This window comes from Vidua macroura, chromosome 1, assembly GCF_024509145.1.
Source record: "Vidua macroura isolate BioBank_ID:100142 chromosome 1, ASM2450914v1, whole genome shotgun sequence".
In the NCBI taxonomy this organism is placed as follows: domain Eukaryota; kingdom Metazoa; phylum Chordata; class Aves; order Passeriformes; family Viduidae; genus Vidua; species Vidua macroura.
In genome coordinates, this window is record NC_071571.1 from 50211545 (window position 1) to 50229076 (window position 17532).

Genomic DNA, 17532 nt, shown 5'->3' on the forward strand with positions numbered 1-17532 from the left:
AGAGCTCAGGAAAGTGTTGAATTACCTGACCAAAGCAAAATCAATTCACTGAAAAAAAACCCTTCAGTAACAGAGAATTATCTTCTTCCTTTTAGTTCAGTATAACTCAAACTCATTAAAAATCATCAACTACAGTTACAATCCCCACTAACATAGTCTTGACTCCAACCTCTTTGAGAAATGCTGTTATAATCCCCACAAAACATTCATTAAGAAAAGAAAAACATATTTTACTGTGGCATATAATACAATTTGCTTTGTAAAATAATATTTTCTTTAAGTAAAATGGGACTGAACAGGTGGTATCTGCACTTAAACACTTTCCAGCTCCACAGAATCATGACATCTGCTATATTTTTCATGCAATCTGCAATGCTGTTTAAAATCACTTACAGCCATTTTATACCACGCATCCAACTTCCCCAGCATATAGTAGCATCCTGCTACTGCCACAAACTTTAGAACTCAAAACCAAAAGGCAGCAAACTAGGTGTGTCTGAATATACACAGACACAATGCACAAGTAGGAAAGGACAATAGGGTCAGCATCAGTGCAGCAGAACTGAGGTCCCAGACCTCAGGACAGCGTAACTACAATCTCTGGCAAGTTTCAACAAATCCCCTCATTATTTGCAGCTGTATCTGGAACATGCTCCTGTAAAAACTGACAGCTATTGCCTGCTCAATAAAGGAAGAGTTAAGGTTGTCTCAGACTGTATCTTGATGCTGGAATTTTTTATTTTTTGCTCATTTTTGTGCCATTCACTTCAATACTCTAGAAAGGCATAGGATTTCACACATTCTGACAGGATATCTATCAAGTGAATAACTTTCTGCTCAACCTTGTTTTGTAAGAAAGACTTCTAAAGTGTAGCAGCACACGGTAAAAACAAAAATTATGTTCTTTAAACGAAAAAAGTAACAAAACTAAAGCTTACACATCTAAGTTAGAAACTTTGGCTGAACTAGAAAAGTAAAAGTTCTTGAAAAAATGTGTCTCCAAATGACCTGGAGAGTGTATGTAATCCCATCCACTTTATCCATTCCATAAAGACAGGACAATGTACTCCAAATCCCTCTTTTGGTACTGCAGTTCAGCAATGCCTTTTACTTGCCTTATTGCACTGTTTTATCCATAGAAGGCAGGTGAAAATCTTATTGAGAAAAAGTCACATCTCCTTGGATTATGATTTCTTCCCTTTGTAATAAATGTGATTTCAGAAAAGTTATAGCATCCATTTGTCCTTGCTAGTTATCTTTGGAACTCAAGAAGAAAGGTTAACTATGTTCAACTATGTCTTAAAAGCTGGTCTGCACACCATAATGGAGCACAGACAGACAAAAATTCTTTGTTGTCTTTCCTAAAATTAGATGCAATCATGCCATCACATGTGCATTCCCTCTTGGAGGGAAAAGGGCTTCCATACAATCTCTCCGACCAGGCATTGGTACCTTAAATATTTATCTTTAATCAAAATGAATTTGCTATTTAACTCTTACTGTTTTGCAGTTTCAATAGACAGATCACAGAGAATTTTGCCATTCAATGTATTAATAGTTATTACATAAAATATATCCCTTCTTACATTTATATAATCTTTAACTGTAAATTAGGTTTTTGTTTTAATCCAGACAACTGTGAATAGTTAAAAATTTTCTCATTGGTTTGGGGTTTTTGGTTAAAACTGAAAAAAAAATCTGCAAATATCTTTGCAAAATTATACTTAGCTGTATTTAAGGTAAACAGTAAGGTAATATAAACTTGTATCTCTATAAATCCTGGCTTCAATTTCAACTGATTGCCTGTTCAAAAGCATTTTTACTGTCTTATCAATATTAGGAGACTGTTGGCAAAAAGAAGAAATGAACAAAAGTAAGGACTGGATATATTTTCTCTGTGTCCTAGGTATTTTTGCAGATAAAAATCCCACTTTTTTAGCAAATGAGGGGAGGAAAAAAAGATGCATGTCACTTACTCAGCATGCATTGTTCAGAACCTATAAAAGGGCAACAGCACCTTTCTTTTTCTGTGCTTTTATAGGCACTAGAGTAGGGCATGTGGAGCTCGTTGAAAATATTCTTATTTCAGAAACACATAACCACAGAGCAAATAGACTTTAAGCTGGCTGATAATCAGTGTGTAAACACCCCTTGTGATTAGCAGCCTAAACCAGCATCTCAAGCAGCAGTCAGTAGCTCTCCCCAACAGTTTAGGGCAGATTCAGTTTCCATTTGAAACTGCATCTCATGTGCAGCTGCTGAGAAGGTGTTTGCTCAGTACACCCAGCTGCTGTTGAACTGCTTTGGTGCGTAGCATGGTGCAGTACAGGGCTCTATAAACACATCATGATGCAGGTAATGCAGAAGGTGATTAAGCCAACACCTTCTTTCAAAAGAGGCTTGAGGATCTTTAACAATCAGAAAGGAAGAATGATTTTTTTTTTAATCTCAACGAAAAGACATGAGAGACTTCCCTACTCCATTGAAATTTTGAAACTGGAGGGTAGCTTACAGTTATGACAAGTGGCACCACTGTAATTAGTTCCGTCGCAAGTGCACTTGAAGCTGTCCCACGTCTGGGTGCATTTACCATCGTGTTCACAGTGATTGGGCACACACCTGTCAGGACAAGATGTAAAGACAGAAAGAGAAACCAAAATGAGCATCAAGATTTAAACAAAGCAAAATTTTGAGCTGCACTAGCAGTGTATCATGTCCTTGTCTAGTAATTAATCTTTGTTATTTTATTAATGTGTATTAATGTGTATTAACAGTGTATTAATCTTTGTTATTTTATTAATGTGTATTAACAGAATTTATATCTGATACACAACTGCATAAAAGATTCCTGAAGGCTTTGCTGAAGCCTTTATACAATCAGTAATAAAGCATGTTAAAGGTGGAATACATTCATCATCATAAATCAGGGTTCTAAGTAACATATGACTGGTACTCAGATTTCAAAACAAAAAGAACATCACATGTCACACCTCCTCCTGCTGTGCAGGTGGTGTCACGCCTCAAAGAGTCCAGTTCCACAGCAGACTGGATGTTAAAAACAAAATGCCACTGGCTTACCCTTCATCTTTCTGTTGCCAGCAATGGGATAAAAGGGAGACAGATTGTCTGCTGGCTAGGATGGAAGGAAATTTGTAAATATGCATTATGAAAACTAACCATAGGCTTTGTTATAATAATTGTGTAATTTTTTGCTTGTCAGAGGGGTTTGTAGCAAGAGTTGTTCACCTTTCTCCCACATGCCTGCTTTTCTTCTCCAGCTCCACTGTTGATGGAGAGTGGAAGGAATGAAAAAGTGGAACAGCAAAACCCCAAAGTTATAGCTAAACATATATTTATTGTTTGAAATATTATCTAAATATGATTTCAGAGATTTGAGTTTGGCCAAGTTCTTTTCTATCAAATATAGTTAAAATGGGAATTAACATTTACTTTCACCTCTGAAACAATTAAACTTATTTTCCTTGAAAGGGCTTTGAAATACCATTTCAAAGAATGTTTTTTTTCTTATTAAATTAGTTATAATCAGACGCAGTACAGGCTCTGCCTTTTTGATCAAGAAACAAAGGAGTTTTCCTTTCATGTTTTTTTTTTTGGCCAAATCTATATTTTTTTACTACAAAATTAAAAACTAAAACTAAGAGAGCCCCTATTAAACAAAGAGGATCTTTTCAGGTATGCATTAAAAAATAAGTATTCTTATCTCTAAGATAAATCTGAAGTTCATTGTATTCCTGTGACTGTTAACAATACTCTCATAAACAACACCCAAGGAAAGCTCTGCTTTCCTATGTAGAAACTTATTGAAACTGAAAGGATCTGGGTCATTCCTCAATAAGCTAACAGTCTCTTATTTCCTCAATTTCCAGTTAACAGCATTGGCATTCATGGCTCAACAACCAAGAATAATTTGTGTCACAGCATGCATTGGAGAATTGAATATTGTGAAATCTCATTTAGAAATTATTTTTTGTTTTGTGTGTGCCAGTACATGTACCTCAAAATATAGAGAATATAGATTTCTTATGTCCTATATCAGCCTTTAGAACTCAAGGCTACCCATTCTTTTCCAAAAAGATCAGAAAATACTGCCATGGTTAAAAATAGCTCTGAAAGAAATGCTCTTCTAAAGCAAGAAACAAAGGGTTTAAAAGTCTTCCTTTCACGGTAAAATACAGTGAAACTACCTGAGGCAATTATCACAGTCAATAAATTATGTCTTCAGCATGGTTTAAATGAATTAATTTACTTTTATAAGTGTAGCAGGCTAAATGAATAGATAGAGCTGATTACTGCTATACAGTTGTGTTCTCAACACCGCAGAAGAAAAATGAGAGCATATAATAGCAAATTTCTAAACAGACAAACAATTAACAATTTACATGAATCCATAGCTCCTGGGTACAAGAGGAGGAAAAGCAAAGAGCAATGACATTTCAAAAATAATCTCATAAATGTAACTTTTATTCAAGGCTGTAAATAACTAAAAAAGTTCCTAAATCTGTAGATTGTTTTTAATTTTTTCCAGCTCTTCAAAATAACTTCTTTTTATGTATTTTCTTCATTTGCATTTGAACATGCATTACTTGAAAAGTAATTTTCCAAGGACAAAACCAAACATTTTTCTATGTGAATTTTACCAGATATTTATATGAACTCTCATATGTAATGCTAGCAACTAGTTTCACATTTTAGTGCAGTATAACTTACATTTATTGCAACATAACTAGTAAAGAGACTGCATTACTGACTATATAACTGAGGTAAATGACTTAATCTTCAGAAAGATGAAAACTAGATATTTATCTGTATCATTTAATGGAGCGTATTAAGTCATAAAAACAGGGATATTCAGCAAACTCCTTGATGTTAATTTTATGTTTCCAGTATGATGGTTGGATGAGCGTAATGGCTTCCAGTAGATGGTTGGATATGCATTTGCAAAATTTCTTTTTTAATCTGGTTTTTGCTGTTCTAAAGATGATGCATTTAGAAAAATAGAGTAAACAATATTTTAACATTAGTGCACACTGAAGTTTAAATCAGACTACAGGATCATTTCCTGACTTTCTTCCTCACCCTCTTTTCTGTTAATTTATTTTATCAGATAGAATGTTAAAATTTCTTTTCTATTAAGTCCATTAGCGAACTTCTGTAACATAATCTGATGCTCATCTGTCCACTTTTTGGACAAACTTTACCTACTATAATGGAGTTTACAGGAAATGCTAAATATCCAGAATGTAGAAATTACAAAAAAAAAAAAAAAAATAAAAAAGAGGGAAAAAAAAAAAAAAAGCAAAACAAAAACCAACAAACCTATTTGAATTCAGTAAACAATATCAGGAAGAATGATATTTATCACTGTAAACACCATAATTTTTCAAACACATTTCTTTCTATAGAATGAGAATAATCTACAATTTTCAATATACAAATATATATACAAATATCTTGCTATGAAATTTGTATTTTGAGCAGATACAGTCATTACCTTTATCTACCTTATGCTCATCATTTATTAGACACTCAAAATTTATACACTTAAGACCCCAAAAAAATTCAATGCATGCATGATTTGCAGATTATTTGTAATAAAAGACTATGTTTCTAAGCAACTCAGTTCTTTCTTGTCCTTTAGGAATAAGGCTTCATTACATAAAAAAACCCCACAAATCAAAACAAACCTTCAAAACAGCACCTCCCTCCTAAACCAGGCTCTGAAGTTAGAAACCATCACAAAACAGAACTGCAAGTTCCTCATTACCAAGTTGAGTTTCCTCCTATTGTGGATACCTATATTTCAAGCACTTGTAAAATGTTGCAGACTCCATTTTGAGAACTTTCTTGCTCTATGGCTCCTTCTGAAAGGCAAGTCTAGAACTTCATCCCTTCAAGTACGATATGCTGTCATTTAATTTCCACCCCAAAATTTATCCATAGAGAGTTTACAGATGCTGTTTAGTTTGGCATTTTATTTGGAAACTTTTATTTGTTTATCAAAAGGTGTTTGTTTTCCTTTCAGATTTACATCTCAATACTTTGCCGACAGCAATCATAATTTCTTTTAGTCTGTAGTTTTGTGAGATTAAGTCTCCTGTTGGAAAAGATATTTTTCACAGTTCTTCCTTGTAGCTCTGCTCCTGTTTGCACTTGCATTCTGCTGAGTGTTCTAGAGGAGATCTTATCAGTGTTTTGTGATTTCAGAGTTGATCAGAATTTTTGGATTTCTTTACTGAAATTATTTTACTTAATATGTAGCATTTTGCTGACTACCAAAGAATAGTGGCTTAAAGTCATCCTGAGATTGCTCAACATCTTAAAGACCTTCACTAAATTCCCATCTTTCTTTTCATCACTTCCAACCAATGACTTTCACTGCATACATAAAGCCTTTCTATTGTTTTTAGCAGCATTACTCTGTACTGTAAATTCCATTGTGTCATTCAAATAATTCAGATTATTTTTCTGGGCTGAATCTGGATCATCAGCATGATTCATCAAGATATTCCTAATATTGAGCCAAGGTTGAAGCATTAAATAGGATTTTCTCTGGCACTGATCTCTGAGCAACTCTCATCTCCCAGCCAGCCATTAGCTCATCAGTACAAATCGAGAGGCAATTCCATTTTACAGTTCACAACTTACTTTGCAATTCCTCTCTCAAACCCCATCTTTCTTGGTTTAGCTAATAATTTCTATCATTACAATATATCAAATATTTTATTGACATCTGGCAAAATAGAACTATTACTTTTCTCCTGTCTGAGACAAAAGCACTGTGCTTTACCAGAGAAGGAGATCATATTAATCCTGAACAATCCACTGTTGATAAACATCTGCTGATGTTGATCTGTTGATAAGCATTCTACTCTACCTTGCATTTACTTCAAGATAACTCATTTTCCTCAAAAACATAATAAAACTACAAAAGGCAAATTAATAGCTGTCCAGTGATCTGGATTTCTCTATTTTTTAAATTGCATCAGGTTAACTCTGTCACATCATAATACAAAATCATGAGCTTTTTTAAAATTTGTTTGAGTTTTTTTTGCTATTATTTGGTTGCTTTTGTTTGGTGTGGTTTGTTGGGTTTGTTTGTTTTAGGTTTTTATTTTGTTTTTGTTTATTTGGAGTTTTTTTGTGGTATTACGTTTGATTTGTTCCACATGTGATCCTAAATGAGCCTAACATTCTATTGACAGCAAGAAAGAAAAAAAGAGAAGAGAAAGAAAAGGTATCTCAAAATGTTAGTATAAGCAGGAGAGTGATATCAGACCCATGTAGAAATCCTCACAGCCTATTCAGCAGAAATGAGCAATGGCTGATTTTCCATTGCACAAAAGTTCTTGGAAACAGGAAGGTTACAAACTCTTAGAAATGTCCACAGGGGAAGGGCAAAGATGCAGTGAGGTTCATTAGTGGTAGAAAGTATTTTCAGAAGCAACTCAGCATACATCAGGAATGACTTAAGTATGCTTGGGTCTTCCTGAAGGCAGGAGAATGAGCTTAGAGATCTCTCCAGACACCTTTCTAATCTGGATATTTTCATATTCCATAAGAAACAGAAGACATTTCTTTCAATCGCTTTTTTCTCATTATGTGATTATGTTTTCTTAATGTTATAAATGTGCCATTCATCCTCTGTAAGTGAACAGGTCACTGCCTCAGTCTTTTTAGAGGACCATATCCCTCAGGGCAGGGTTATTTAAAACATTAACTAGCTTGCCTAGACATATTGTGCCAAAGTGTATTTGACTCCAATTTTTAGGTTTAGAAATCAGTTGAGCAAGAAGATAAAAAGTTCTGTGCAGAAGGGCAAATGTCCACATGGTCACATGCAGACTGTTAAATAAATTCCCTCTGTACTGAAGAACCATCAAAAATCTCAAAATTCTCTTCTGTAAAATACAGACCTTTCCTTAATTTCCCCGCCTTTTCCCTTCCTGCTTCCCTTTCACACATAAGTGCAAAATACAGCTTGTGTTTAGATACAATCGAAACCAACACTCTTTATATATACATTTAAAACAATCAAGCCAAGAAATCACCAAAACAAAACATTCACCTGTGCAACTGCTCCTCCACCTGAGAGGTCAAAAAGAACACACATACCCCACAAAATATTTAATATGTACTGCCTGCAGCTGTAGTGAAGCTGTATCAAATGCTACAGTGATAATGACAGCATGAAAATTTCTGTTGAGCAGAACAGAATGTTAAAGGCTTTTTGCAAAGGAAAATAACCCGGGATGAATTGTGCTTAACATGAAAAACATCTTTTCCTTCTCATCATCAAATCCCTATCTAATCTTCCTCATGCTCGTACCTCACATCTCATTTCTCTCCCAAATTGCTTCTGTTCTGCTTTTTTGTCCTTTTCTCTGCCTCAGAACTAACCACTATCAGCTTGAGTGGTTTTCCAGTATTTGTCCACTAACTGCCCTTTTTAACATCTCTAAACATACCCTTCAAATCCATATTTTTTTATCATCATTTTTTGCAAAGGTCCTCCAAAATGCATGCTGCTGTCCTTTTGAGCATGTTGTTCTATCACCATCTATCTTTATTCGCACCCACAAAAAGACTATTAAAACATTATGAAAATTTAGAAGTTTTATACTCTTCAGGATTACTTGACTGCTCAAGAAGACCATGAAAGATTACATCTATAAATTAACATATAAGGAAAATAATTTGTAGGAGCAATAAATGCTTTCAGCTGGTAACTTGAACCACTGAAGTTCTGTTTGTTTATTTAAAAGACATTCTGTAAAATGGTAACCAAATCACAAAAACATTCTAAATATATGTATCTGTTTGCAGTGATGTTGCTCTTTAATGCAATAGGAGGTATTGCACTCATCATGGTAAAAGCATACTGAAAATAAGATAACCCAATTAAGGACACAGTGCTATTACAGAGTCTAACTGTACCAACATTAGGTTAAAATGAAACATTCTATAGAGAGTCCATGTTTTTCACAGTATCCCAAATGAAAGTAAAACCAGCTGATCTGCCTGTAAAATTATTTTTTATTTCTTACGAGGTAACAAATGCTTAAATTGACCTTGAGATTTTCAGCAATAGGATTTGGAACTCCTACGCAAGGCAACACAAAGGGCAGATGGAAGGGACTATAAAATTAACTTAGATTCACAATAATTCCCAAATTCGTTTAATTTGCTGCTGACTTCTAAGGTAATTGTGCACACACACATATAATCAACAATGGCAGAACTAAATAAACCAGAAACAAGAGGTATCTATCCTTTCTTTGTCACTTGCAGCAATACAAGGCCTTCATTTTTCTTTGGTGGACATTATTAAACTTGTTTTGTCGTGAGATCAAAAAAATGCTTGACACTTTTAAAGACTGATTTGCAAAGGAAAAAGAAATTTTTAAATATGCAGTGGCATTTGATTAAGAAAAGTTCCTTTATGCCATATTCCCAGTAAAGGTTGTTATGTGTAACAGGTATAATTAGCGCCATTTTTAGTATTATATATATAATATTAAATATTTGTTAGAATGTACCCATTTGTATTAGAAGCCCCCCCATCCTCTCAGGCAAAACCAGGCGTGTGTTGAAACCCGATTTACAAGTAAAATGATGTGTTCGTCAGGAGATGGGCCTTATCTGAAGCGATAGGGAGACACTCAGGCGCTGATCATCACGTCAACGACCCGAGATGGATATCAGGAAAATCCCCCGGGTTGATACATGTGAATACCGTGTTCCTATAAATTTCATCAAGGGTTTCAACGACTCCGGACTTTGAATTGTTCTACCTTGTCTCCAAGAAGGAAATCTCATCAACCTATGGGACTCTGAACGAAACAAAGGACCGAATGCCGAAATCCTGGCTTCAGGCAAAATTTTCCCTATAAAAATCGCTTGTGCCAGGATGTGTGTGGGCATAGAGGAAAACCTCCGCTGAGGCTGACTTCTGTGTCTCGTACCCAGCGCTGATCCCGGGCTCAGTGCTGCCCTTTTCCTTGTAGCTGGCTAGTTAGATCTTGATTGCTAAAATAAATTTTTATTTTTATTTTTAATTTGGCTGGATCATTTTTCATTTATAACAGTTGTCAAACAGGTTTTTTGGTGTTATCTTCAGATCTGTAAGGTTCCATGCTAAACTGTTTGCATTAGAATGATTAATGGAGAATTCAATGGATAAAGTACCACAGTTAACTAAAATGGATTAAATTATCCCCTTGGATTTATGTAGTTTTTATTTTGTGCACAACAACGGAGAGACTAATTTCTCCTTTCTTTTCTACTGTTCTTAATTTTCAGAGCACTTCACGAATTAGTTCCTTAGAATTAAATCATGATGGTTCCACTTTAGCAATTGCAGGAGCTGGATAAGACATTTTTCTGCATTTGTTATAGACAATTTTCTGTACCTGTATGTTATGCATAAGCTAGGCTCTATGGTTTCTTGATGGCTGGAAAGCTGCTTTTGTCCAAATCCAACTGCTGCCACTTCTGCTGAACCAAAGCAGGGGAGGATGAATCTACAGCGGCAGTTAACAAGAGGGAATTTCACAGCCCTGGGATCTGTTCTGTCAGTTCCTAACAATTGTTTCATGACAACAGGAGACCAGCTCAGTGTGGAGTTGAAGCTGGAGGAAATGGTGTATTTGGCAGCACTTACTCAAGTGTTGTCTATCTTCTCTGGAGGGGGGCAGGACAGGGAGTGGGGAACATCAGGATAAAGTGAATGTAAATGGCCCATAAACTGCATATAATCCAAAAGCTGCAAATTAGAGTGTGCTGTGATAATCTTACAGAGGTAGATGATAAACCCAGAAATTCATAAAATGAACTAATCAGGCTAGATAAAAATGACATTCTGTTGCACAATGTTTTAGTCGGGAAACTCAGGCTTAGGTCGTCAGCTGATGCAAATAAGAAAATTTTCATCTATTTTAAGCCAGTTAAATGAGTTGAAACAAAAGGAAGAGTAAACTTTTATAAAAGGCCAGCTATGAAATATTATTTATCTCTTAGGGGTTTGTTTTTAACCTTTTCCAATACCTTGTGAAGACTTTTGCCTAGTCATTAACCAGGTTAAGGCTTTCTAGAACAGAGGAAAGCTACTCTGTATAAGAATTATTTTTGGACTGCTGTGTTTGAGTTTATTATTTGAACAAACCCACAGGAGTGGCAGTTATTCACTAACCTAACTGTGCCATGTTGGCACAGCTCAGACCTCTTGGGGGTATGAGAATATGTGTTAAGCACTGAGACTCTCCAGAAGAATCTCATGGGTTTTAATTACTAAGTCTCTGAAGAAATTTTTAAACCTTTCCAGGTATTGCCCTGTTCAAAATCTGACTGGATTAGTTTTGTATTCATCTAATCACCTCTCTTTTGCTATTTCAAATAGGTAAAGTAGAACATACTGGCTGGGCTTGAGAACAAACCACAAAACAGATTCTTTGGTATCTTGTTAATTCTTTATGATTTCTTCTTTTTTCAGCTTTAATTAAATACAGCTCCTGAGATTTTATGATGTCAGCTTTATAATCCAAGTTAGACATTTGAAGAAAGTTGCTCTTATTTTTAGATCATAATTATCAGAGCATGTGGACCAGTGAACAGCCCATATAATACAGAGCAGTGACTACAATATTCCCTGCTAATAAACACATGCATTGAATCACCATGCAAATAAGAATTTATGGAGCTGTCTTTTAAATGAGATTATGCCTAAATTTATATTTTGGGGACTAAAGAAACTGGTAATTAGAAACCTTTTATGTTTCTTCCCATAATCTATAGAATTACTCAGTAATAAAGATGAGTACAATACTGATAGATGATTTTGTATTAAAAGTCTCTTCTGTGTCAATCAAACCTGGATGTGGGCTGTTATAGCCTTTGGCTATGACACTTCTCCATTCCTTGGTGCATAACATAGAGGATCTTATGTTTTGCATTACTTGTTTTGATTGCCTGCCTCTCAATGAGGGACAAAAATTATCTCATGTTGATCTTCAAATAGGTAACTAAATTTTGCTACATGATATGCAAAAAGCATAACCCATTAAATATCTCTTGCTTGGCAAATGCTGGGCATATGAATCACGTTGATGGTTATGAAGTCATCAGATGCCATCAGTACATTCTTGGCTCAGCATTCTAATTTGCTAATCCGGCTATGACATGATGAGATGGAGTTGTATTTGTAACTGGTAGGGTTTGATTTGAACATATTGAAAGTAAGTGTCCCAGTTGCTATGGCATTGTGATTTAAAGGAAACTTGAGGTAAAACGTGATTTGGTACTAGCAAAATGACGCTGATCTTGAAAAGTGGACATTGCCTTAATGACTTTGTTTAAAAATACTAAACAATAGTGGCAGTCCTAAAAAAATCACTACAACAAGTGGTCTTTTTACTTGCCTGGTACAACTAACTTTTGATTTAGATTTGATTAATGTAAACCACCTTTTCAAAATTATTATAATTATTATTATTTTATTATTTGCTATCATTACTATTATGAATCTGGCCACCTTCTTCACTGCAATAGAGACAACCTGGAAGCTTCTCCTAGGAACCATTTATGTTACAAATACCAGTTTGATGGTACAGTTAAGACAAGTCCGAATGTCTTCACAGAAACCGTGGATCTTGCATTACCATTCAGATGATAAATGGTTAATTCCAGTGGATTGTTCTAGTAACCATGCAACCAGAGGAGTCTGTTCCGTAAGTGTTGTAGAAAACACTTTCTGTCTGAGCAGTGTTTTCCCCTTCAAAACAAAAACATAGTCTTGGCAGTAAAGCAAAACACATAATCCATGCAATAAAGCAAATGTGAGTTAGAAGCAAATGTGATTTTTTTCTGAGGCATTTATTAATGACAACAGTTAAATGCAAGTTTCATTATTAAGTCCCTAGTAGAACACATAAGTCAAGGACACTAATTTCTCCTGCCTCTGAGAGAAACTCAGATCGTCCTTATTTCTTGGTAGAGCAAAAAAAACCTCAACTAACACTCTAGTTATCCCACTCTACTATAGAGGAAGAGGTGAGGTCAACATGCTTTTCTTGCAGTACATCCTTGCCAAATCCTAGTTTGCTCAATATCAGCAAGGGCATATAGACTAGGTACTCTGAGTCATTAATTTAAATTTGACTTGGATCAATCATGAATGAATCAGATGCAGGCAGCATTCACACATTATTTACTTCACATGGAACACTCTCCCTGAGCTGACCTATAGAGTCACAAAGCTTAATTATATTTCATCATTGGTTAGAGGCAATGTAATGTGCATAGTTACTCGTAACCCTTTCCCCCTTCTCTATTCCCATTTCTCTTCTTTTTACTTTGCAAGATTTTTGGATCAGAAAAAAGGGTTTAATTTATATTTGCATATGATGTTATCACAACTGAATTTCCTCCTCCCTATCATTGCAGTCATCATGAACAACAATAGCAATAAACAGTAACACAGAAATGAGTTATCTTTTTGCACTGCTGTATTCTCCTCCAAATTAACATAGAGCATATGCTAAAATCTACACAATCTGTTTTTTTTCCTGTACTCTGACAATTCTGCCATCTACTAGAAACAGCAATATGCTCAGCTAAAATATCATGTATAAAACATGAAGCATATAGGTTAAACTGACATTCCCCTGTCTTTTATCTCTGTTCTTAGTGCACATCAGTATTTTATTCTTTTACAGAAGTCCTAAAACATTTTATAAATTACAATATAATGAATGTTGTGGTCTAAAGACATGAAAAGTAAGGATGTGCCAATGAATTTGCAGCTCTGCTGCAGTGCGGTCACAGCTCTGTGATAAATATACTAATACAGTGCTCTTCTCACAACCTATTATTCAATTCATTTCCAATTTGCTGAAAAGAGATACGTACTGTAAGTAATAAACAATTCATTTATTACCTTGAACTTGTGCAATATACTGCTTTGGAGCCAGGAGGCTTCCTGTTGAAGTAATAAGCAGGTGTGAGTGCACACACACAGGTGCTTTTCTGTTCTCACACCTACATTCAATATGCATAAACATATACACACGCTTTTCCCAAAAATGATGGCAATTTCCAGCTTCTGAAAATGGAAGTCCTTTCAAGAAAACAATTCATGTTTAGAGCAAAATTGTTTTTATGGAAAATATAACTGAGGATACAACAGTTCTAATAACATGTACTTGACTGTAAAATATGTAATGACATGACCCTGATATGCCTAATTTTAGTTACAAATAGCTCATTGATAGGATTCTATTATTCTACCAAAATAGGCTTGTGATTGCCCTATAGAACAATTGATAGACTATAATGTGAAGTACTTTAGAGGGCCCTGATTCTGTTTTTCTGCATTTCAAGCACTGCAATTTGGGAACCATAGTTCAGGGTCTGTCAGTATTTCAGTTTATTATAAGCTTTGATTTCTCAAGGGTTTCTATTTCTGTTATAAATTTTACTCCAGAAATTCAGCAAACAAAGCATAAGCCAGAACAGGAAAAAATAGTAGTATACTTCCAGCATTGGTTCTGAAGTAATTCATGCACTTAGTATTCCAGGAGAGTAAGGACAGGCTGGTAGATAGCTTTAGCAGTTTTTCTTTAAATAGAAGAGGAAAATAAGGAAAAAAATCCCTACACAATATTTTGCTTTTCCTTTCCAGACATTTTGTCATCAAATCTTTGACACCTCTTAAAACAGATTCTTCAGAGGAAAGGGCCAGATTTTAATAATATCTCAACTTGAAAAATGTTGGAAACATGTTGAAGTTCTTGAAATATATAATTTGACATGTTCAAAATGAAGAGTGTCTTTTTCAGTTTAAAATATTTTTTCATTTTTAAATGTGATGTAAAATATACTATATGGATGGGACTGTACCAAGCCAAGTAATAACACATTCCAACCCTCTGTTTCAAATTGGAAGTATACTTCCAAGTATTTTCCTGAGGGAAAAATGGGTTGGGAGCCATTGAGTGGGGCAGTATGCAAGAAAACTACTGAAAGAACCTCTGCAGCTTTGATAGCTGCACTGACAGCTAAACTGGGAATAAGAAGCTAGCCTGAAATTCAGCAGATCTGATACGGGAGCAATCTAAACTGGTTGTGCACCACTGGCTGCATCAATATTAAGAAAGGAATTTAAACTGAAAAACAAAAAGCAGATACCGAGAGACACTGTATGTAGAAGACAAAAGTGATGGAGAAGAAAAAAGATGGGAAAAAAAGTGTTTAATCACAAGTGTGAGCACTGCTGGGGAAAGTATTTCAAACTACTTGAAAAACAGAAATTGGGGAGCTGCTTAAAACAAGATAATAAGCAAACAACACAGACTCCAAGGACAGGAAAGAGATTAACTACTGTAACCTCATGTACCAATAAAATTACTGTTTTGGGAAGCATGAAACAATACAATCAACTCATCATGTCAAGATACTTGCACTTGCATACTGGCACTGAAAAAGATACAATTCTCTCTCATTTTGATACTTATTCTCTTTAAACTCAAGCTATTTTGACTGATTCATGGAAATCTTCTAAGGCCTTCTATTTACCTTATATCCAAAGGGATGTGGTGCCATATGTACAAAAGAAGAATGCAACCATGACTGTTGCTGCAAAAATGTTATATCTTTTCATTATTTAACTATTTTAAAATGCCAGCTATATGATATACATTTTTTTTCTTCTAAAACTTTGCTTTGTTTAGTTAGTGCTTGTCCCTTAACTTTAGCACTTTAAAAACATGTCAAAAATTCTGACAGCTTCATGTCCCTGCAATATGAGAGATTGGAAAGAAATGTTGAAGCAAGATCTTCCTTTGGTCAAGTCTTTTCTTACTGTATATTGCTGACATCAAGAGCTTTGAAGCTAAGCTCTTCCCTCTTTCCTGGGAGATCTGCATTTAACAGATAATGTAAGAGTGATTGATGCAGGGAAGCGGTATCCCAGATTTCAGTCATGATTACACTGACCTGTACTTACAAAATAGTAAATATGGTGAACCATAACAAAAAGTCCCAGTTGCAGTAAACTCTGTTCAGAAACCACATGACTCTTTTTTCTCCACTTTACCTACAATACCAGCCAACTTGGTATGTTACTTTAGGTCTGCTTTACCCCCCGATACACATCTCTTCTTTCCACGTCTCACTGCTATGAATATTTCTGGTCAGAAAAAAATCCTGAATAATATAATAAAAACCTCTGTGGAACCCAAAATTTCATAATGTCATTGAATATTTGCATCCACAGGGTGTCATATGTAGATTATACTCATGTCAGATATGTATAATTTACTTATGTCCTTGCCGTAAACGAACAAGTGACCCTTACAGTGCTAATGCTTAGGTTGTAGCCTGTGTACAAACACTCTGCTGTAGTTAGAAAAAGTGTTTCTGGATCATGAAATAAAGCAAAACCCATGAATCAGCATTTACAAATCTGATCTGGAGAAATTAAACTAGAGCTTATGTGAATTATTCCAACATGAATAAGTCAATAAAGCTTTGGAAGCCTCATGGGGAATCCACAGTCACGCTGCGAAGCATTGCCAGAAGAGATGTGTTCCCTGGTAGGCATCCATGGATCCTGTTTTTTTTTGATGAAGAAGGACTGCATCCTGCTCTGCAAAGCATAGCTAAACAGAAAAATAAGGAAAACAATTTTTTTGGTGGGTTTTTTTTTTGTGTTTTTTTTTAATTTTTTTCTAAAAAGATAACCCAGAAAACAGTCCAAAGCAAAAGGACATGTTCCAACTTTCAGAAAAAAAATTCTTATTCTCTTCCTTGTAACAATTGTACATTTCAGTGTTTCATGGGAAGATATTTCTTTTCTCTCCAGTGTTCAAATGTGGAGCAAGGAATCAGCACTGGAATAAAGGCTAAACAAAGTAATTGCATACAGTGATGTGGTGTAGCCATTCTTTGCATTTTACCATGTAAAATTATTAAATGAATATATATATTTCAAATAGCATCAGATGAATTAAGATCTGCTAAACCATCTGTACTTAATTCTTAGACTTCCATAAATCCTGATTTTTGGTGGATAACTCTTCACTTTAGAAATCAGTGATTTGACCAAGCTATGTAAACCCAGTTAATAAGAATTTGTTACAGTTTAATGGAGCTCAGCACCAATGGATAAGAAATTTAAAGCTTCAGCTCAGAAATACAATAAACTAAGATTTAATAACTTGATATATTTATTTCTCTAATGCTTCAAAACAAAAAATAAGGAGCAATGGAAAGGGAATGAGATGTGGAAGTGGAAGCCTGTGTGACTTTTTCTTCCAGTCTATCAGATGTCACATCAAACTTAACAAACAGTACAATCACATTCTCAAAATACTTTTAGTGCTACTCCCAATTAACTTATTCTAGTAACTTAAAAGGTTTTGTGACTTTTCCCCTAAAAATGGAATACTCTTAAAAGTCTTAGCTGTTTATTTGTGAATAGAGATTTTCATCAACGCCACCAGGACTACAGAAGTGGAA

The 17532-nt window shown here is 34.9% G+C and overlaps 1 protein-coding gene across 1 annotated transcript in view; it reads right to left on the reverse strand.

Annotated features, from left to right (window-relative positions):
* Positions 1–17532, reverse strand: part of CNTNAP2 (contactin associated protein 2) — a 1032011-nt gene that overhangs the window by 346402 nt on the left and 668077 nt on the right. Inside the window, exon 11 of the mRNA XM_053975055.1 lies at positions 2513–2619. Coding sequence (XP_053831030.1) covers positions 2513–2619 — 107 coding nt within the window. The remainder of the gene's footprint in view (positions 1–2512; positions 2620–17532) is intronic.